Source organism: Podarcis tiliguerta, assembly GCF_965153285.1.
Source record: "Podarcis tiliguerta genome assembly, chromosome: 9".
NCBI classification, from domain to species: domain Eukaryota; kingdom Metazoa; phylum Chordata; class Lepidosauria; order Squamata; family Lacertidae; genus Podarcis; species Podarcis tiliguerta.
Window position 1 is genome coordinate 21039993 of NC_139542.1, and position 23153 is coordinate 21063145.

The 23153-nt window shown below is 45.9% G+C and overlaps 1 protein-coding gene across 6 annotated transcripts in view; it reads right to left on the reverse strand.

The window, feature by feature from the left end:
* Positions 1–2892, reverse strand: part of PPP3CA (protein phosphatase 3 catalytic subunit alpha) — a 185773-nt gene extending 182881 nt beyond the window's left edge. For 2 of the 6 annotated variants that reach the window (XM_083456782.1, XM_083456781.1), the window contains exon 1: positions 1464–2273. In XM_083456782.1, coding sequence (XP_083312908.1) covers positions 1464–1521 — 58 coding nt within the window. In that variant the 5' untranslated portion in view covers positions 1522–2273. Of the gene's footprint in view, positions 1–1463 lie in introns of all 6 variants that reach the window. The other 4 variants (XM_083456786.1, XM_083456784.1, XM_083456785.1 and 1 more) reach the window with 4 other exon arrangements.
* Between the last annotated feature and the right edge of the window lie 20261 nt (positions 2893–23153).

The following is a 23153-nucleotide window of genomic DNA, read 5'->3' on the forward strand; positions in this document are numbered from 1 at the left end:
CCTATAAAGTTACGCATACATTCCTAGAGAAATATGGACACAGTAGCCAAATATGTCTGCAAGATAACTTCACATCTACCAAGGTTTGTGTAGAGTGCAGGAAGGGAAACAAAAATGGTGGTGGAAACAATGTAATGCTTTGCTAGAGGGATTGCCCTGGCAGCACATCTGCACTCATTTCTTAAATCCCAATAGTTAAGATTCTGGACAAATCAATCTGCAATCCTCATCCATGGAAGGAATGGATCCCGCTAGTGCGAGGATAGCATCGCTCAAAGATTCCTGCTGCAGTAAGCTTGCCTGTTACCATACCAGCATTGGCTAAGAAAAAGACAAAGGGGAGGAGGAAATGGCTGTACACATACAGGTGGAATTCTCTGCTTGCAAGGGAAGGACAGAGAAGTGGGCCAAAAGGGACAGCCAATAGAAAGGGAAGAACCCACCACCACCATTTCCTTCCTTCTCCCCCTACCCCAACCAATCAACTGCTATCTCTAGGTTATCTGCATCAAGCAGTATGTTAATGGAAGGAAAGGAAAACAGCTGTGTCAAGGGGGTGGGTGCGGGAGATTGGAGGTGGGGGGGCGGAGAGAGAGAGAAGACAAACCCAGCTGTCAAAACCTGAAGATACACACAGAGAGAGGGAGAGGCATATTTCTGCGGGCGGGGGAGCCGAAATACGTTTCAGGGAGGGATCTCGATGGGAGCCAGCAGTAGAGGCTTCCAAGAGGGCCACCCACACCAAGGTGGGCGGAGGGAAGGTGGAAATGCCCCCGAGGAACAGAGGTGGGGGCGACGGAGAGAAAGTGAGGGGGGATCTTCTGTGTGTGTGTGTGTCCCTCACACTCTTCTCCGGCTCTTCCAGCTGCAAGGGAGGAGGAAGCCGAGGGTTTTCCTTCCACACCCCAACCATCTCTCCACCCCCCCACCCCACGATTTGCCTCTCGCGAGCCCTGTGCAAGCACTCCAAAGGAGGGAGGGAAATTGCTGCAATATAGCAAGAGGAGGAGCAGGAGTGCCATTAGAATTGAGACCTCGAGATCTACAGTGGGGGGGATTAATGCAAAGAAAAGCTGCGCCCCCGCTGCAATCGCCTACGTTCCTAGTCCATAGTGCCGAGCCGCATAGGCAGCCCCTTCCACCATCCCCATCGCCGGGCACTCGCTTCCTATTTCTCCCGCCGCCGCCGCCCCCCTCCCCCCGCGCGCGCACTCCTTCCTCCCCCGCCCCGCCTTGCCCATTTGGCAACCGCAGCCCCGCTAAAGAGACAGGCAGCCCGCGCCAAGCCAGCCTCCCGTTCTCTTTCCCCTCACGAAAGCGCAGAGACAGTGTGTGTGTGTGTGAGTGAATACGAGAATCTCCCGCCCGGCAGGGACCTCCGCCCGCGACCCCCTCTCCCCCTTCAGAGGGGCTTCCCAACCCCCAACTCCGGGCTGCCCACAAGCCACGGGCTCTCGGCTTACCTTTCACCACCCTCTCCGTCGTCGACAACTTCGGATCCAGCGCCTTGTGTTCAGACATTTCCAGCGTCGCCTGGAGGAGGAGGAAGGCAGCCGAGGCTCGACTCGCTTCTCCCTCACCAGACACAAAGCTGAAGGCGGCGGCGGCGGCGACAGCAGCGGCTGCAGCAGCACCAAAGGCGGCCGCGCAAACGACGTCCCTCCGGCTCGCGGTCGCCTCAGCTGCGGTTCAACTTCACGCCTCGCTCCGCCTGCTGCTCTGGCTCGCTCGCTCGCTCCTTCTCTTTTTCCCGGTGCTGCTGCTGCTGCTGTTTCCACCGCTCCTCCTCCCTCCTCCGGATTTTTCTCCTTGCCCCCTCTTTATGTCAATCACGCCTCTCTTTTATTAGAATTAGTGGCCGAAGGGAAGAAGCCGAAGGGTGGGGGTGGGTGCCGAGGAGAGAAAACGCAGTCGAAGGCGGCGAGGAATTAAAAGGCGCGGGGTGGGGGCAGCGAAGCCGGAAGATTCAGCGCGCGGCTGAAGGAAAACACACACAGAAAGCCACGCAGCCCTCCACACGGCGCCGGAGAAGACGAAGTGCTGCTGCCGCTGCTGCTCCGACTCCTCCTGCTGCCGCTGCACGGGATCCGCGCCGTGCCTTCCCCTCCGCCTCCGCCTCCACCGCCGCGTCGCCTTCCTCGTCGTCGTCTCCTTCTCGCAGCGCCGCCACCCCTTTCGCAGGGTCTCTCCTTTCACTCACGCAGCCGCAGCCACTAGAGCTCCGCTCAGTCCGAGGCGCAACCTACCCTCGCAGCCTAAAGGCTCCCACTCGCCTCTCCCTCCCCCGTTGCCAAAACGCTAGCTCAGCACCCATTGGCTGGGGCCGGGCTGCCAATCACTGTCAAGGTAGCTTGGCTCTCCTCCTTCCCTCCCACCCTCTTGAAACGCCTCTCTTCCCCCCACCCCACCCCCTCTCTCAGGTGTTCGCCGCCGCTTTCACCATGCGCAATAGCGCGCGCCGCTTTGACGGCACGAGGACGTGGGAATGAGCGGGAGGGGGTGGTGAGGAGGGCAGGGGGGGGGTGTCCTGCCAGAAGGAGGAGGTGGGGGGGGGACACACGAGAACTGCGGCAATAGCGAAAGAAGGGGGGCGGGGAACTCGAGCCCTGCGAGGGTTTGGTTGAGCAGGAGGAGCGAAAGGCGAGGAGAGCGCTCATTCGCCTCAGGCGGAGGAAGGGCTGGGGAAGAAGGAGACTCCGCTGCGGCTGCCTGGACGGGCGCTTTTCTGAGGGGACAAGGCCCGCGGCGTCTTCTCGCCGGCCCCCACGGCATCTCCGAGGCCGCCCCGGCAGCCGCGAGGAGGGCGCCTGGGTGTATCATTAGCAAGCGGGGGCGGCCTCGGCTTGCCAGTCACTGTATCCGCGCTTTGCTACAAACAGAGCGAACGGGGAGGAAGCGGGGGAGGGGAGGGGAGAGAGGGGAAGCTCCCGGGCGAGGATCGCGCCTGCGTGTCCCTTGTAGCCGTTCCAGGCACGTCTCTCCATGCGGTGCTGCGGCCAACCTGGGGGGAGGAGGGGGGGGGGAGCTGCCAGGCCGCCTTGGAGTCCCGAAGGTTGGTTCTCTCTTCGCGCCAGGCGCCTCTGAGCAGAGGAGCTGGGCCTTCCTCTCGCCCGCCTCCAGCCTCGGCTTTGCTTTTCCGCGGAGGAGGAGGAGGAGGAACTGCCGAGCTCGAGGAGGGAAAGGGCTTTTCTCTGCCTTGCTGCTTGAATCGCGAAGAGTGCTCGACGGGTGTTCTGTCGGGAAAGCTACCATTTTGAAAGCGCCGAGCGCCACGTGCGCTCGCGAGGAAACGCCAGTCTGGAAATGTGGCGCTCGAGGACTCTGCGGAGGAAATAAGACGAGGCAGCTTTGAAATCGAAACGGAGGCGCTCATAACTTTACCATAGAATGATGCATCTTAGGACTTTGAAAAAAAAAAAATAATCAAACGTCCCCAATGCAAACGGTGGTGCGGTAGGACAGGTGTTTGGAGCAGACGTCCACTCAGGAGAGTCTCCAAACGCAGCAGGGCATTTTGAAGTAATAAGCCTGGAAATGTGGATCCTTTAGGTCCCTGGGGCCTGAATGCAGCCCCTCCAACTCCCCTTTCTGGTGCTCAGGCTCTTCTGAGGCCACCCATGACTCCCCAGGTCATGCCACCTGTCACCTGACTGTTTTTGCCTTGCTAGAATGTGCTCTTGATAGTGCTTATTGCTTGGCAGGCTTGATGTGGCTGGAATTGCATAGGAAGGTTCAGTGTCACATTGCTGCTCTGCCCACTTCTGCCTCCAGTCTCATCTCGTTCCAGGATGTGGCCCCAGGTATTCTCCTGGGCTCTGTGAGATTGGGGCCAGGGACACTGCTCTACTAGCAGCAGCAAGCCTACCTGCGCCATTTGTTCCAGAATCAACCGAGGGACTTCTCATCCCTTTGGCATTTATGCTATGTGGTGCTGCAGGGCACTATTTGAGGACACTTTGCGCCAAACCTCCTAATGACTGCTCTCAACAGCTCCATACAGTTGTTACATAGCATTGGGGACATAAAGTTCTGTTTCTCCAAAAACATCTTAATCTGTGGCCATGCATGCTCTGGACCAATATCTAGCCTCAGCTGTGGGCTGGATGAGGACCAATAAACTTACATTTAAACCCCGGCAAGGCAGAGGCCTGTGGGTGAGCGGTTCTTACATTTGGGAGTTAGCATTGGGTGGGGTAACACTCCCTCTGAAGGAACATGTATGTGGATCCATCTTTGTCATTTAAGGTGCTTGGTGATGGAGAAGTGCCTTTTACCAGCTTCAGTTTGTAAGTCAGCTATGGCCATTCCTGGACTGAGATAGCTAGCCCACGGTGATCTTGGTATGGGTAACCTCAAAACTGGATTACTGCAACACACACAATATGGGGCTTCCTTTGGGCTTAACCCATAAACTGCAGCTGGTGCAAATGCAGCTGAGGTACCTTGTCAAAATTATATAACACCTCTCCTGAAGGAATTTCAATGGCTCCATTATGCTCCCACACACCATTCAAGCTTTTGCTTTTAGCATTTAAAGCCTGAAACAACCCGTGACCAGCATATCTAAGGGACTGACTTCCCCCCTATATCCCTGCCCAGCAGCTGTGCTCCTCAGTACAATCTATTCCAGAGGTATCCTTAGCCTGTACTAGAAACCAGGTTTTTAGTGTTGCAGCTCCAGCTCTCTGGAATCAGTTGCCAGCCAAAATCAGACAGGTACCTAGAGTGCAGGTATGCAGAAGAGACACCTTTTTGCCCTGGCCTTCCAACACCTAACATTAGGGTTTTCAGGACCCATCGTATTCCTGTGACTGTACTCTGTTCTAACTGGTTTTGGTTCTGAATTTTATATGGTTGTCACCTACCCTGAGACCTGCCAGCGAAGGAAGTGTAATAAATTTAATAATTAGCTAATCAATAGTTGTACTTACAAGTACATCAAATTACAGTGCTTGGGCAGTTTACCCTGCTGAAGTGTAATTTGGAGAACTGGACTCTGGAGATAACTTTGTTCATCTTTAAGGCAGTGGTGCGGAAACTCAGCCTCTGGGCTACATTCTGCTCCGAGGAAACTTCCATGGGCCACATGCAAAAGTGGGTAGAGCAAGTGAATAAATTTCATCTTTGATCAATACACGCCTCTCTCTGTCCTCCATACATGTGAGCAAGGAGCATTATTACAGTTCACAGATCTATTTCAGCCAAGATAAAACACCTCCAGCATGTAAGGGGTGTGTGGCCTTGGGAGAATCTGAAGAGCAACATAGAGAGGCTTGGATAACCTTTGGCCCTTGGGTGTTAGGTTCTCCAATACATTGAGTTCAATGGGGTATTCTCCCAGCTAAGTGGGTAAACGATTGCAGTTTTACTGTGATTTTCTTTAGCTCTCCCATAATATATGTCTATAAATACACCAGAAAATGTATAGTAAGGGTTGTTTTGTGTTGGGAGAAATACAAAAGTTCTAGCTTCTGGTTCAGATTACCCCCATGCGTTTATTTAATGTCTTGGCTTCCCACACATTTTCCAAAATAATTTAAAGCAGTGTTAGTTATTTTGAACCATTTAATCTGGGTTAATCCATTAGGTAGATCTTTTCTGTGATGTAAGCGCTGGATTAAGGCTGGCTTAGTCAGAATTAAGTGTAATAGAGTTAAACGGGCATGAAGAAAGCCACCCCAAATTCAAAGCTAACCCGGTTAACAGAGAGTCTCTCGCACACATTTGATAGACTTGCACCAATAAGCGCATGTCAGTGTAACGTAAGAAAGCTCAGGTGTATGTCTGCTTAAATATAAATATAAATGTTTGGCAGGAAGAACCCATTTTTAACCTCTGACTAGGGATGGAATCCATATTAAAGTGGCAAGTTCTCAATCCAATTCAGCTTTGCTCAGATGACTTTGCCACACCTGCTTGTGTCCAAGCTGCTCATGCATTGGTGGTGGTTTTCTTCAAAAAAACCCCTGGACTATTTGTATATAAAATGATACACAAATATATACTGTATGTATAAATAATTGTGTCCCTTGCAGTATTCCTGCAACATAATTTTTGAAGTGTTACTATATAAGTATTGTTACAGTTTTTTAGACAAAACAATTTTGATTTGCTTCTCTGGAAAAAGCAAAACAACATACGATTTCATAGATATATAGTTAAAAGCAGTGATTCAATCTCTGTTGTACAATTAAACATTTCTTCTCATAACTGGAATTCTCCGTTTTTGTTTGCTGCCAGTGGTTGTCTGGTATTTTCCTTTCATGTTACGTATACAATAAAGAGATACCATGTTGCTTTTGTAACATTCTTCCCATCTTCCAGCTTTTATGTCAGTTTTTCCATTGATGCAATTGTTGTTCGAGTTCGCTAGTGCCATTCAGATAAGAAGTTGGACTTATTCTTAATCTTCCCACCTCCCCTCCTCTGCCCCTGAATTCCAGCATGACCTGAATTGATATGAAAATAGGCACCTGACTCTCCACAGCTTCTTCAACATAGTGGACTGTGGATTATTAGTACTTGATATTTTACTGTATTTTTATGCACTGTTGTACATATCTATCTATGCACTGGTCACTTAGGAAACCTGAAATATGTATGTATAGGTGTATATAATGCTCAATATAATGTGTGATAATTGATTGTATTTTTAGCACACACACAAAAAGAGAGAAAAGCAGTCACTTCTTGTCAAGATCAAGGAACAACATGAGATTTAGGTAACAGAAACGTGGATAAGCTTAGCAGCAATATTTTCAGACAAATTCATTCCTACACCTGACTATCTGAACAACACACCTGGTTCTTACACCAATTGCTAAACTGGAGTATATATGTGGAAACCAGTTTGTGACTTTGCATATAGCAGGGCTGTATGCTGCCCAGGAGGCAGGTTCATGCCTATATCTCAGGCCCTCAACTCTCCCCCAGGCTATACACCCTTTTCTTTTTTTAAAGTTGACATAGAGGGGGGTGTCTGGGCAATTCATCTCTGTGCAAAGAAAATTGATAGGGGAGGAGAGCATGTCATCAAGCTGCCACTACAAGGAAAGTGCAGTGTGTACAAGTTCCAGACAAGCTGTGCTCGTCTCTCAACCTGCAGCGATGGTGCCTTAGCAACCCATGCAGCTGTGACCTGGAAGTGCAGCCATGAATAGAGGGGAAAATACATACTAACGGGCGAGGCATCACTACGAGAATAATTTTGCAAGTTAAATAGTAAAACTTAACACAAAATAAATGCAAATCTTACAATAGTAAGGGCACTTCTATGGGGCTTTCAGCTGAAAAGTTGCCTAGTGCAAAAACACCATTGGAGAAGTGTGAAAGAGAGAATCTTCTGCCTTGGACAAGCAAAATCACAGCAATCGCCACGGCAATTACAGGATGCTTGTTATGAATTATTGCTGTTGTGAATAGTTGCATGCTTGTTTGGATATGTTTAAGCTTCAGTTGATTTTTTTGTAGACTCTGCTTTTGTGCTTCATTGCTACTTGAACCCCTGTTTGCATTTTTCCTCTATAGGTCTCTGTATGGAAGCATACATATACCGTATTTTTCTCCCTATAGGACGCACTTTTTCTCCTCCAAAAATGAAGGGGAAATGTGTGTGTGTCTTGTGGGGGTGAATGCAGGCTTCAGGAAGCTATCCGCAAACCTTGGGAGCCCACGCGAGTTCCCGCCGGGCTCCCACGGCTTGCGGAGAGCTGCCTGCATCCAGAAGCCTGGGTGCGCTGAGCAGCGGAGCGCACCCTGGGCTTCGGGCAGCTCTCCGCAAGCCTGGGGAGACTGGCACAACGTCGCACCGGGCTCCCTAGGCTTGGGGATAGCAGCCTGTTCTGGGGGCTGGGGTCGGGGGAACCTCGGGCCCCATGCCTGGGGGGGAAATATTTTTTTTCTTTATCCCCCCCAAAAAACTAGGTGCGCCCTATGGGCCTGTGCGCCATATGGGGTGAAAAATACTTGCCAAAAGTACTTGCCAACTGAGAATAACACCTCATGCATCTCATGAAGAGAACGCCAGACTTTGAAACTTTATGCTATAGTAGATTTGTTGATCTTAATGTGCTGCTGTGGTCAAGGCCTGGATTCTAAACCTTGGTTTATGGGGCCGGTTTCAGCTACGTTGTACTAGTGAAAGCCAAGGCAACAAGTTCTACTAGTATGGGACTTTTCTCTTCCCCAAATCTGCTTGGGAGGGTCAGGAGAACCCCCAGAGCATCATGGGGCAGGGGAGCAGAAGAGAGATTTTTCCATCTGGCAAGCGGAAATGCTTGCACTGGCAGAACAACTGCATTAGCTTGATGCTGTATTCCACCCAATACCCATATACCTTTTGAATCTTGGGATGGAGGTTTTCAGAATTCAGGCTTCCATTGTGCCCTGAAGCCTTTTCACTGCCCTGCCTTTGTTCCCTGAGCAATTCTATAAAGTCAGATCCAAGCACGATAGAACGGACTTGCTTATTTCTCCTTCTCAAAGGAAGCAGCTGGGCGAGGACCTCGAGAATTGCATTGTGCCTTCATTTCTAAGGTTTGATTTCCTTGCTCAGGTCTTACAATGTTTGGACTGTACTGCACTCCTTTCTTCCGAAACTGAATAAATATAGCCAATTCCAAGACATTAGAAAAAGTTTTTTAGTACAGTTTTATACTTTCAGTCTTGCACTGTTGATGCAGGTACCGGTGCATCTACTGTGTACAAATTCTACCTGCAAAAAAATGGATGGGGGAGTGGTTTGTGCTCTTCCTCCATTTTCACTTTGGAGAGGAAGAGAAGGTGAAGCATCTTTTTGTCCCTGGGGCAATTGTTGGGAGGGATTGCCCCCCCTCCATGTTGGCAGCACCGAAAAGGAGCAGCACCGGAGACATTAACAAGCATTAGAGAAATGTGCATTTGCATGATTCCGGACTGGTTCTAGGTTCTGGGGAAAACAAGTAGCCATTCCCCTACATGAGTGTATTTAATAACATTGGAAGCAGGGGCAGGCTTGGCTCTTTCAAATTTCAAGGGCACCCTGAGCCAGGCCAAAATCTGGCACCCTCCTACCTCTTGCCTTCCATTCTGCTCAATTCACTGCATCATAGTTGTGACGCCCTGTGGCACCCCCTAGGCTTGGCGCCCAGTTCTGCAGAACTGATCACACTACTCTAAATCCGCTTGTGTTGGAAGATGCCTTATACGGTGGATGCTCGGGTTGCAAACGTGATCAGTGCGGGATGTGCATTCGCAACCCACAGCGGTGCATCTGCGCATATGTGGGTTGCGATTCAGTGCTTCTGCGCATGCACAAAGCGCGATTTAGCGCTTCTGCATGTGCTTGACCACCAAAACCCGGAAGTAACCCGTTCCAGTACTTCTGGGTTTCGGTGGGTCTGTAACCCCAAAAAAAACGCAGCCTGAAGCATCTGTTACCCGAGGTATGACTGTACTGTCTTTTTAGGTCAATATTGACAACACAGACTGTCAGTGGTTCTCTGAGGAGGCCCTTCCCAGCCCTAACTGCAAATGGCTGCAACTGAACCTTCAGACAAAGCATGTGCTCTACCACTAAACAGCTATGACTTTTCCCCTACCCCTGTTTTGCCTTGAAATATAAACTCCTGTTTGGATGGTGCCTCTCTTTGTTTGGAACGCGATTAACAGTAATAGGAATGCCCTTGAGAATCAGTTTTATCTGCCAGATGAACTTGTTTAGCCTACGGAAATAGGCGTATGAGTGCCTGGTTGCGTCGGCGTGTGCCTGTCTCAACGAAGGTTATCTTTCATTTATCTGAGAAGCAGGAGGTTACATTTTGTTCAGTTTTGATCCAATTTCGTAATCCCATAGCAGCGGGAAGGATACGGCAAGGGGAGAGGCAAAAACATTCAGCCAACAGTGTCAAGCTAGATAATGAAACAAAATTATGCTTACAGTTGCTGTCATGGGCAGCGAGTCCTGTGGTTTTGCTAAGGTGATCACTGATTTGCTGGCGCAGGTTGGACCGCAGCCCAGTGATGGAGAACTGGTAGTGCTCTAGATGGGTTTGAACTCCAGCTCCCATCAGCACCAGCCAGTATGGTCAGTGGTCAGGGATAAAGTAGCCCAGTAAGATCTGGAGGACCAGAAGTCCCCCACCTCTGCAGTGACTTCTTCTCATTAGGTAACGTGTCCCACTAAATATTCAAACATGCACACTTAATAGCAGGAAGAGCAACAAGGGTCTCAGTTTATATGAAATATGCACCAAAGTGTTAATTCAGCTGCCATGATATCCAAAAATAAAAACTCTGTGATGCATTATTCAGGTCATTAGAATATTAAGTGTTGTGCACATTCTGGTAAATGGCTCCCTGCCCCCATCCCCAAACCCAGGCAGCCATTTCATACTACCTTGTAATGGAAAAATAAATGCTGGAGCAGCTAGCTCTCAATCTGCCCCTATAAAAAGTCAAATATTTACAAAGCGGCACACTGAACCTTGAAGGTTATTGTCAAGCCTAAAAGGTTTAGATGAACGTAATTGCTTTGAAACGTGCCTATTACAATGCTCAAACCATCTTGTGTGTATATTTATACTAGTAAAAGAAGCTTCTGGCTGCTATTGGAAGTATCCCTTCCCTGAAATCCAAGCCCAAAAAAGGCATAGGAATTTCCCACCCCTGTTCAACCCTACGTGCAACTTGGTGCGCTGTGATTTGGAATGCCGGGACAAGTTCACTGGAGCAAACGTCATAACTCACATTCTGATTGCTAGGTGCAAACATTTCCCATTGTTTGTACCTGTAGTGCAAGAGTAGCCAACGTGGTGCATTCCAGGTTTTGTTGCGACTCCATCTTTTAACATCCAGCAACATCTGGATGGCACCACACTGCTTACCCCAGCCATAGCTTCTGGGGTGAAATTTGTAGGCAGATATGTGTCTGAGGCAAATGACATTTCACATACAGAAGCTGGCAATCCATTTTTACTTCACCGCTAGCTACTGGATAGCATCCTCCACTGCAGGCATAGGCAAACTCAGCCCTCCAGTTGTTTTGGGACTACAACTCCCATGATCCCTAGCTCACAGGACCAGTGGTCAGGGATGATGGGAATTGTAGTCCCAAAACATATGGCGGGATGAGTTTGCCTATGCCTGCTCCACTGTATCAGATGCAGAAGGTTAATGGGGGGGGGGGGGTCAAGACAGACCATGCACCATCTATGGCCCTGTTCTGCAGGAGACTTAGGAGTAACACTCAGGAAGCTGCTGCTGCCACCGCCACCACCTCCCCACCACATCTGCCACCTGAGGTGAGTGCCTCACTATGCCAAATGGTAGTAAGGGGTCTGCATGCAGGAGATCTTTAGGTGTACCAAAATATTTACATTAGGCCCAAAACATTTTTGTCAGGGGCACTTTTAAAACACACGCACACAACTTAACTATGATTTGATGTTATTTTAAGATCACTGATACTAAAAAAGCAAAACTCACCTCCCCAGATGCATTACCAATATAATCATTTTCATCCACAACAATGCAGACTCCAGCAACGTGAAACAAACAACACACAAACAAACACAAAAGTTTCCCCTTATTTGGGAAGGTTTATTTATTTTAAACGTGTGTAGCCCCATTCTTCAAAATTGATTCCAGGCTGCTTTCATTTGTTTGCCTATACATACTATTTATATTCCACACCTTCAACAGAATCGTGTTCCCAGGGTCAACAGCAGAAATGTGATTAAAAATAATATTTGGCATTGCATACTAATTAGCAAAAACATACTAAGATAGCAAAAGCATTTTTTTAAAAACCCCAAATAGCAGAAAATAAACATGGCACAAAATCAGGTGCTCATTTGTTTTTTGTAATTCACAGTCTTCAGGCAATGCATAATATGTAGGAGAACAATACCATTTTGAAGCCAGCAGCAGCAGCAGCAGCAGTGATAATGGGGATTAAATTTAAATTATTTTAATCTTACAATGCAAATTATTTTTTGAATGTTTAAAGTATTTGGGTTTTTTTACCAGTAGCTTTGTTGTTTTCTTCTTTCTGGAAACAACTTTTAAGTTTTATTACAATCAAGGGGTATATAAAGCTTGGAATACAAACAAACAAACAAACAAACAATGGGGGGGGGTTAAGGAAGAGAAGGCTGGGGCTGAAGTGGCAAGGTCTATCACTCCTTCTAATAATGAACTCTTGTGATGGGTGCTGATAGAATTTTCAGCAAAACAGGGAGTCTGAGACAAAGAATCAGATGCCAGCTTACTTATGGAAACCCTGAGATTTATAAAAGCATTAATTTAATTAAACACACACACGCACACGAGGAATGAGCATGCTTAGTAGGCACTAACAATTGTAGATTAGATTAACAACTGGAAAACAAAACAAAACACAGAACCTGGGCGTAGGGTGGGGAGTGGAATATACTGCTTAGAGCAGGGGTAGACAACTTAAAGCCCATGGGCCAGATGCGCCCCAATCACCTTCTCAATGCGGCCTGCGGACGGTCCAGGAATCAGCGTGTTTTTGCATGAGTAGAATGTGTCCTTTTATTTAAAATGCATCTCTGGGTTATTTGTGGGGCCTGCCTGGTGCTTTTACAGGAGTAGAATGTGTGCTTTTATTTAAAATGCATCTCTGGGTTATTTGTGGGGCCTGCCTGGTGTTTTTACAGGAGTAGTATGTGTGCTTTTATTTAAAATGCACCTCTGGGTTATCTGTGGGGCATAGGAATTCGTTCATTATTTTTTTTCAAAATATAGTCTGGCCCACCACATGGTCTGAGGGACGGTGGACCAGCCCACGGCTAAAAAGGTTGCTGACCCCTGACTTAGAAGAACTGCTGCGCCCTTGAATAGGAAAACTCCTTTTAGTAGAGAGAATACAGCGGCACATTTTGCTCCAGGTCCCATTAGTATGGAATGATTTAAACAACTGGGATGAATTTGCTACACCCAAGCATGCCTCCTCCCTGTTAAACAAATGGAGGGCTACTACCTCTACAGCATTCTCTGTGTAATTTATGATGTGAGATTTCCAGTTTATCTTAGTCACGCAGCAGGTCTAAGTAAGGAACTAAAAATGTAAACTATCAAACATATTTAGAACGTTGAAATCTTCTAATGTAGCCTTGGCATGAGAAACTATAGGGTGCTTCCAAAGGGGATTAATATGGTATTGCCAATGGACCACTGAGGTTGCACAAACAGGTTGTTGGCAACAGGTATGGGTTGTGTTTTTGACTTGTCAGATTTATTATCAGAAAGGTAAATCCAGATTAATGGGGAGGATGTGGCAGCATTTTTATGACAACTTTATGTGGATTTGGGGGCGGGGGGGGGGGGGAATGACCTTGCATGCCTGAGGAGCATTCATCCATCAATAAACACTCATCTGGATTGTCCATACTTGGTTTTTCTAGAAACTTGTCTCCTCTGCAAGGTTTTTGCCATATTAAAATAGTTCCTAACAAGCAAGCTGCTTCTGTCCAGAAATACTTCCAAAATAATCCACAGTCTCTTAATCTTATACAGTGGTACCTCGGGTTACAGACACTTCAGGTTACAGATGCTTCTGGTTACAGACTCCACTAACCCAGAAATAGTACCTCAGGTTAAGAACTTTGCTTCAGAATGAGAACAGAAATTGTGAGGCGTCGGCACGGTGGCAGCGGGAGGCCCCATTAGCTAAAGATTAGGTTAAGAACAGATTCAGGTTGAGAATGAATGTCCAGAACGAATTAAGTTCTTAACCCGAGGTACCACTGTATTACTTCATTGTATGTCAAGTAGAAAGGGACGCAGGTGGTGCTGTGGATTAAACCACAGAGCCTAGGACTTGCCGATCAGAAGGTCGGCGGTTCGAATCCCCACGACGGGGTGAGCTCCCGTTGCTCGGTCCCTGCTCCTGCCAACCTAGCAGTTCGAAAGCACGCCAAAGTGCAAGTAGATAAATAGGTACCGCTCTGGCGGGAAGGTAAACGGTGTTTCCGTGTGTTGCTCTGGTTCGCCAGAAGTGGCTTAGTCATCCTGGCCACATGACCCGGAAGCTGTACGCCGGCTTCCTCGGCCAATAAAGCGAGATGAGTGCCGCAACCCCAGAGTCAGCCACGACTGGACCTAATGGTCAGGGGTCCCTTTACCTTTATGTCAAGTAGAATTTGTTTGAACTGAATTGTCTACAGTCTGGCATGGTGCATGGCAAAGTGCCCAGCCAAATAAATATGCAAGGATATTTGGCAACATGAGGCATAGGGCCGTTAGCTCAGTGGTAGGGCAAATGGTTTTTAATGCAAAAGGTTCAGTCCTTGGTGTCTCTGGGTAGGGTTGTGAAAAGGCACTTGCCTGAAATCTAGAGAGCCACAGCCAGGGAGCATTAATGATACTGAGCTGGTGATACTGACCAATGGTGATGCTAGGTATAATATAGCTTCCTAGGTTCCTCTGTCTCTAACATGGTTTTCAAATATAGAACTTTTAGCTATGGTAATCACCTATCTTACCTCCCCCCCCCCCATGTCATATTGTGAAGGCATTTCCATGTGTGCAGCTCTTGCCAACAGCAATCCACAAGCAGTCAGCTTCCATCTGCCCAGTGCCCAGAGATATCAGAGGCAAGCAAGGTAATATCACTCTAGAAATAGCTTACAATAATAAAGGTGAAGAGGATCTGCAGTGACATGGGGGAAAGGGGTTGGGTAAGGATGACGGAAACATATTGTGTGTTATATTATTAAATAATTGTTTTTGAACTCACCCTTCATTGTGTGATGATCCCAGAGCAAGTTGCAACACAATTAAAGAAAAAACAAATAAATAATTATGGATAGTTAAGAGCTGGTAAGATAACAACTTATAATTTAAAGTTCAGGGCAGGATTCATGAATGGAATGAGGTCTGCTTGTGGAATGACCGCCTCTCCTATGTACTCTGCCAGTCACTGTGTTCTGCAGGAGAGGATGTTCTGCAGATATCAGGAATTCTATCCATTCCACACAATTAGATACATACATGCACAAAAATGGCTATGACTAATTGAAGCCCATTAATTTCAGTGGGTTTACTTTGGGTCTTCTTCTCCTTCTTTGGTGATCACTTGTAGCCGAGTAAGATTGTCTTTCATAAACACAGTTTTAACAATGAGTCCGTAAGTGACTGTGGAGGCCAATTCTGGACCCACACGTCCTTCCACAGTGGGGACATTGGTTCCCGGGCGGGAGTTGATCGCAGTGAGGATTTGCCAAGCGTGCCTTCCTCTTAGCACATTTCTCCCTTGTGTTGTGAGTTCTAGTGTCTTCAAAGTCCATGACACCTTTGGTGAATGCTGTTATCTAACTGGAGCACTCTCAGGCCAGTGTTTCCCAGTTGTTGGTGCTTATACTACATTTTTTTTAGATTTGCCTTGAGACAGTCTTTAAACCTCTTATGTTGACCACCAGCATTACGCTTTCCATTTTTAAGTTCAGAATAGAGTAGTCGCTTTGGAAGACGATAATCAGGCATCCGCACAACATGACCAGTCCAACGAAGTTGATGTAGGACTTAAGTGGCAACAACCGTAACAGCACAATCCTAACCATGTCTACTCAGAAGTAAGTCCTACAGAATTCAATTCCCCTTGCTCCCAAACAAGTAGGGTTATGATTGCAGCCTAAAGCTTTAACAAGGAGTTTAGTTGTTGTCATCCATGTTGAAGTCCTCTCAGGTTTCCTTCTTCATTCTATTAGCATCGCATTGCCATTTCATGGGACATAAATTATGCGACTGCTTTCCTTCACAAGGCAAGATAATCTGGCTTTCACCTTAGGTGTCCTTTCTAACAATTGATAGCCCAGACCCTCCTTCTCTCCCAACCCCATCTTTGAATAAACTCATATAATCTTACCTCAGTTCTTTGAAGGCTGCTGTTCTTTTTCATTCAGTTACCTGCCCCAACTTTCCTTACATTTACAATGTGATTGAACAATGTTCAATCCATTGTTCTCAAAGGGCTTCACAAATTTAGGCAGCTACCCTCTTTGATCTCCTTTAAACAAGCCTTGAATATAACAACAACAACAACAACAACAACAACAACAATTTATTTATCCCCTGCCCATCTGGCTGGGTTTCCCAAACATCTTTTTAAGAGTGGCCTTTGGGTTTAAAATTGTGATAATGGACAATGAGGCTGATTTTAGTCAACTTTATTGTAAATGTAATGAGCCTTTATTGCATTATTACCGTATTAACCATTCTGATGCACTGCTATGGATTGTACATTACTTTGTAAGGCAATAGTTCTAAAAAGTGGTATAAAAGTCTTTAATTATTAAAAATAAAAAGGTACCATAACTCAGACCCTGGTGCCAAATGCAACTTTCCTGGCTTCTCTATTAATGGACGTGATCTCCCCTGTCGGTGTGGTGCAGCGCTGGTCTAGGGCCTGGGAGACCAGAGTTCAAGTTCCCACTCAGCCATGAAGCTCCTTGGGTGACCTTGGGCCAGTCACTGTCTTTCAGCCTAACCTACCTCACAGGGTTGTTGTGAGGATTAAACGAGGACGCGGAAAACCATATCCTTGATCTCTGTGGAGAAAAGGTAGGATATAGATGCAACGAATAAAGGAAAGTAAAATACATGGGAGAGAATGCACAGCTACTTCCCTGGCACTTTTTTTAAAAAAAAACATACCCCCCCCCAATAAAGCAGATAACTAAAAACCAAACAATTAAAGGCTAATAAAACCCTTCACTCATGATATCACTGGTTGCCATCTCTTGCCCATAATGCAAAAGGAGGATCCAGCAAAAATAAGATTTGGAGGAGAGTAGCTAACCAAGTAGGGACGCGGGTGGTGCTGTGGGTTAAATCACAAAGCCTAGGGCTTGCCGATCAGAAGGTCAGCGGTTCGAATCCCTGCGATGGGGTGAGCTCCCATTGCTCGGTCTCTGCTCCTGCCAACCTAGCAGTTCGAAAGCACGTCAAAATGCAAGTAGATAAATAGGTACCGCTCTGGCGGGAAGGTAAACGGCATTTCCGTGCGCTGCTCTGGTTCGCCAGAAGTGGCTTAGTCATGCTGGCCACATGACTCAGAAGCTGTACACCGGCTCCATCAGCCAGTAAAGCAAGACGAGCGCCGCAACCCCAGAGTCGGCCACGACTGGACCTAATGGTCAGGGGTCCTTTTAGCTAACCAAGTAATATAGGTCTGGAAGGCAGCAACACAAGAATGGGCCTTTTCTGTGGTGGCGCCCAGCTTGTGGAATGCTCTCCCCAGGGAAACTCTCCTGGTGCCTTTATTACTTATCCTTAAGTGCCAAACAAAAACATTCCTTGTCTCCCAAGCCTTTGGCTAATAAAACAATCTATGGTCTTTTAAACTTGGGTGGGGGCCGTTATGGCTTTGTTGCTTTTTTGTTATGTGTTTTTGTGTTGTAAACTCTCCTGTGATCCTTGGGTGAAGGGTTCTTAAATTACATACATACATGGCATCAAAAGGATCAGTACCTTGAGTCAGCCAGCAAAGAATGTAGGGCTAAGCTGGAGGCCCAGGACATTGGACAGCTCCAAGCTGACAACCTGGAGCCCGGCTGAGCCCTTATATCCCTCCTGAATCTGACTTAGGCTCCTTCATCCAGTGCATTGCCTGCACTGGTGACCAGCACTGGGGAGCACGAAACCTTTATTGCGGAGGCAGCTGGTTCTCCAGTGGAATCTGTTTCAAGGGATACTATCCCCAGGGATCCTCTTTTGGGGGTCTCTGACTTTAGGCTCTTGATTGACAGGCCTGGCTACAGCATCCCTGCACCTTGCCTTCCTGATCTGGCTAGCTTCTCCCCTTTTGATGGCCAAGACTTGACTGATTTTGAATCTAGGACCAAAGCACAGTTTGGGATCATGATATTCAAGCACATTACAAAGTGCATGTAGCAGTTTTAATACAGTGGTACCTCGGGTTAAGAACTTAATTCGTTCCGGAGGTCCATTCTTAACCTGAAACTGTTCTTAACCTGAGGTACCACTTTAGCTAATGGGGCCTCCCGCTGCCGCCACTCAATTTCTGTTCTCATCCTGAACAGAACCCAAGGTTCTTAACCCGAGGTACTATTTCTGGGTTAGCGGAGTTTGTAACCTGAAGCGTCTGTAACCTGAAGCATCTGTAACCCGAGGTACCACTGTATATTGTTTGTGTGTTCTAGATGGGGGTGGGACAGAATCTCACTTTTTTCTGGTAACGAAAAAAGAAGAAAAAAGAATTCAGAGCTCTGGGACAATGTGATGTGTCCCAAGAGAAGCACTAACTTCACATTGTACCTTGCGCAAGGAATGAGTAATAATTATGCTTTCATTGTTCTGTGAGCTGCGATCACTTGGAGAGGCTTCACAGTCACAAGGCATTGCTCCTTCGACTTCTATGGAATTATTACATAACCGTTTTCTTTTTCACATTACAAGGGCTATGCATGAAAGATTAAGTCAGGCTAGTTCAGTGAACTGGAGTTGAGGCATAAATATTTAACAGAGAAGGGAATGCAGTGTGTCTGTATCACATGGCATAGGGCATGGATAGCCTTCTGAAGGATATGGGTCTGTTCACATGTAAGTTATTAGAGAATGGAAAGATGTATAGATAAAATATTCACCTTGTTTTCCACTAAATAATTTTACTAGTTTGTTCTGCCTTAGTATCTACATAGTTACATAACCACATGGAACTGTAAGTATATGCACTATTGTTGATCTGTTATGCCCTTCAGAGTTTTGTACTCAAGCAATCAAAATTAAGTATGCAGATTGTGATAATGGAGTTTTAAAAAACCACTGGAAAGAACAAGCCGGTGGTGTTAACTTTCAGATATTTTGGAAGGCACTGGATTAAATTATACATCTTTGTTTTTCTTCTGTATTTAATAATAATACTGAAAATATTCCATCTTTCATGTGGTATTCCCTAATGAAATGTCTCTTTTGTATTTATTTATTTTTATAATACAAAAATATGACAAGGAAGTAGAAAACAAATAAGACTGAACTCATCCATTATACAACCCCTCATCCAGTTTTACATATTTTTTTTTCCAATTTATGAAATGTTTCTTTAGGACAAGTATTAGGAACAAAGTTAGATTCAGCTATCTGTGCCTCTGTACACAGCATATACGGTATTTAAAGCACATTTACAGCATGTGGATTTCGCCAATGAATTCTAGGAACCGAGAGCGCTACAATTCCCACATCCTTCAAATACAATACCAAGAATTATTTTGCCAGGGCGGGGGATCATGTGCTTTGATATAAAAGCATTATATCAACCACCCACCATCACTAGGAGCAACCACCATAAAATCCCATTAGTATTCAACAACAACAACAACACTTTCTGGGAGAGCATCAAACACCAGAACTGCATTAAAAAGGAGTCAGGAATGGCACTAACAATTCCATAACGTATTTCAACTCTGTGAGGTCAGAGTCATAAAGTGGACAGGTGGTATCATTTCTCAGCAGTCTTGTTCTGGCAACCAAGCAATTGTGTCTTGAGTGACATGATTAGATTTCCCTTGCAAGCTAATTGGAGCACACTGAGAGGGTGTTGGTGTTGGTGGTGTGGAACCGCAATAGCTTTGGAGATAAGCCGTGTATGTACCCAAATGCTAGTGGTGGAGTGTGTCACCGTAATAAGTAAGCGATGACAGCTATTTATGTCAGGTCCTTTTGAATTTGCAAACAGAACTTGACAAAACGAAAGCAAGTGTCAAGGGGTTGTTTTACACTCGGTTGCACTACATAATGTGATACGAAGACATTTCAGAAAAGTTTAACGCAACAGCGGGGAGGAAATCATGTGCTTTGTTGGACAAAGAGACAGATCATGTTAAGCAAGCAAAACTGACATGGCGCATGAGGATTCCATCTTTTAACAGAGCGCTTAAGACTACCCAAAGCTGACAATGTCAAAGGTTGCCAGACCTCCAGTAGAAGGCTGGCAACTAGTGAGTAGCACAACTGCAGCACCAAATTCTCAACTGAGGAACAAAGTCCAGATCCAGTTCTCTGGATCTGAGGCAAAGGAAGTACATTTGGATCGGGTAGCAAAGGTGAATTCATTAGTTCTGTTTAGGTGTGCGGAAGAACAGGTGAGGGCATGTGGGGACAGGCAAAAGGCTCCCAATGGCAAGGAGGATTCAAAGCACGACTATAAAATCTTTCTTCAGACCTTCATGTTCAGCATGTGAAGGTTGGGAGTGGAAGTGGGCAGGAGGCCTGCAGAGGTCTCCATCTGGTTTGTCCCTTCATCCATGTTTTGAATGCCCGAATAGGGCTATTTTCAGTTAACGGATTTGCAAGATGAGTGGTCTCCAACTACCACATCCAAATCAACTCAGGGATTTCCACTTGCACAATAGAACTGTCCCCACTTTCCTCCCCTGTGTGCCCCCTAAATCTGTTATTTGGGTTCCCTCAAAGCTTTGGAGCAGATTTGAGGAAACTGTGGGTCACACAAGGGAGGAGGAGGGGGCAGAAAGTTCCACTGCACAAACAGAAAACCTTGCGCTGACATGACTAGTGCTGTGTCAAAATCTGCCTTCCAGTTTCCTTCACCTGCAAAAGAGGCTTCCATTTTTCTCAGGGCACCTTAAAATCTCTTTAGAATTTTATTCACTCCTCACTGAGTATCTCATGGTACCCTTTTGGCATTGGAATGCATGACTAATAATCATCAATCTTGTTTAGATTCATATTTGGACATATTAATCTATATGTTTAAGTTAGGATTGATGGAATAGTCTTATTGCCATTGTCATCTGTTGATGTTTTAATCTTTCACCTCTTTTCTCTTCTGATGTAGTTTGCAAAATAAAATATTTTAATATTTAATAATATTGTGGGGTAGTAGATGTGGGGTTTTGAACTTACCTTAGCACTGTGCGGAGGCTGAGAGTGATGTGTTTATTTTTCTTTCTAGTATACTTTTCTATGGTACTCTGTAGCCTCCCTGACTTGTCCATATTTCCTGATCTGAAAAGGCCCCATAGGAGAAGTTATTGCACAATGTCTTCCCTTGGACTTTAACAGAAGCATTGACGCTGGGAAGGCTGCCGAGTGATTTGTAGGACAAAAGAAAAGATCGTCACAAACACCCCTCAGCCACCTCAAAAGTAAGATGAGCACAACAAAACCCCTACTCACCTCCCCCATGAGAATTTCACTGAATTTCCCCTTCCCCTTGGATAATTTCCAAGTGCAATTTCTTTTCCCATTAATTGGTGGACAATGGTTGAAAAAGAATTTGGGGTAATTTTTGGGCACAGCACTAATTAAGAGGTACTTCATCAGAACTCTGTATGAGCTAGGGGAAAAATCCCCCACATAATTCTGCAGCAAGAAAACAATAGAACCTGAAAATTAAGGATCATTGCATGCATCAGCTAACTTTATTCTGAAATTTATTCTGCTCATGTTAGCTATTGGTAATAGCAGCGAGAAACACATGTCTTCCATGTTAAGAAGCCCTGTGTGGTTCCCAGCTTTGAGATTTTACTAAGTATCACATAGCACACACCCTTAGAAGCCCTATATTTCCACCACAGTGACTAGAACCTTTGTTTGAAGATTCTGATAGGGCCTATTTTAACTGGTGAGTTTCTGAAGCACGAAAAAGGTGGGCACTCTGTTGTGGTCAGATCTCAATTCCCCTGATGAGAAACGAGAAAGGTTCATCTTTAAATGCAAATTGAATTTCGCCCCCATCCCTAGTTACAGTTATGGGGTGAGTGAGTGAGTGAGTGAGAGAGAACACAACAAAAAAGCACTGTTTATATGGAGCTTTGAGGCCTCACGCTGTGGGTTATAGATGAATACATCCTTGAAAGTCTCATAGCACTTCATATACTGTTTATTTTTATAACATTTTGATTACACGTTTCAAGCAGTTCATCTTTGTATATTTCAAGCAGCACTTGTACAAAATGTGTGTTTTATACACATTTCCAAGTCAAAGGGAACAAAGCAGTTTCACACAGCCAAGCTGCGGTTGTAATTTGATGAGTCACCCACTTTCCGATGGGGTAACCAAGCAAAACCACCCAAGAACACCCTCCAGATGATCTTGCAGTTTTGCAGGGTGGAGAAGCAGCCCAAACCAGCTACGTAGGCAGGTTAATCCTGCAGGCATATCCTGTTGGCTTAAAAATAAAAAATAAAAAAAAAATCCCACTCCAATCTCAACATTTTTCTTCTTCAAAGCACCAACCACTCCCAATAATGCTCCTTTTCAACCTCTTAAAATAGAATACAGTAACTCTAAACAAATGTGATACGGTGAACTACATGGTTGTTTCAGTTGTTGACAGCATCCGTTATGAAATTAAAACCAAAATGGCAAGCCTCAAACCACCCATTCGAGGATAATGATAACAAAAAGAACACAACTTTAAATGGATCATAATTTTTGTAGTATATTTAGAGAATGAAACTATACTTGCACAGAGAAAGTAAAAGGAGGAAAAACAAATGGGCCTTAAATAAATGATCCTAGTATTTTGCGTAATGTAATAAACTTCATTTGTGCTATAAAATTAATTGTGTGTTTTTAATTTCATTGTTTGGTCCATGGAGACCCAACCAGAAATGGAGGCAGGCTAAGAGCACAATGATAACCCAGCACTTACACGTCCCATGAATACCATAAGCAGTGAACCTAAGCTGACCAGCAGCACATTCCTAATCTACTCCCAAGTAAATCCTACTGAATTCTGTGAAACTCATTTACAGGTAAATGGGACTAGGATTGCAGCCTTAGTTCCAGCAGTACAGTCCACTAGTGTAGTTCAAGAATGACAAAGTTTCAGTAAACAATCTGTGATCCGTGGGTTGAAAATGGCTCCAGGAGATCTTCCATGACAACCCCTTCTCCCTGTGGCTCCTGCATTCCCCCCAAAATCTGCTCTGGAGGGTTGGAAACACCAGAGGCTGTAGTATACAGAGTCAAACCATTGGTCTACCTTGCTTGGCAATGTCTACGCTGACTGGGAGTGGTTTCAGACTGGTTCCTCTCACAGATGTACCATGATATGCTAGGGACTGAACCTGGGACCTTCTGCACTTCCATTGATCCACTAAGCTCCAGGCATTCCCCAACAGCATGGCAGGTGGTGTGGGGTGGCATGGGGAAGGAGGAACGGCTC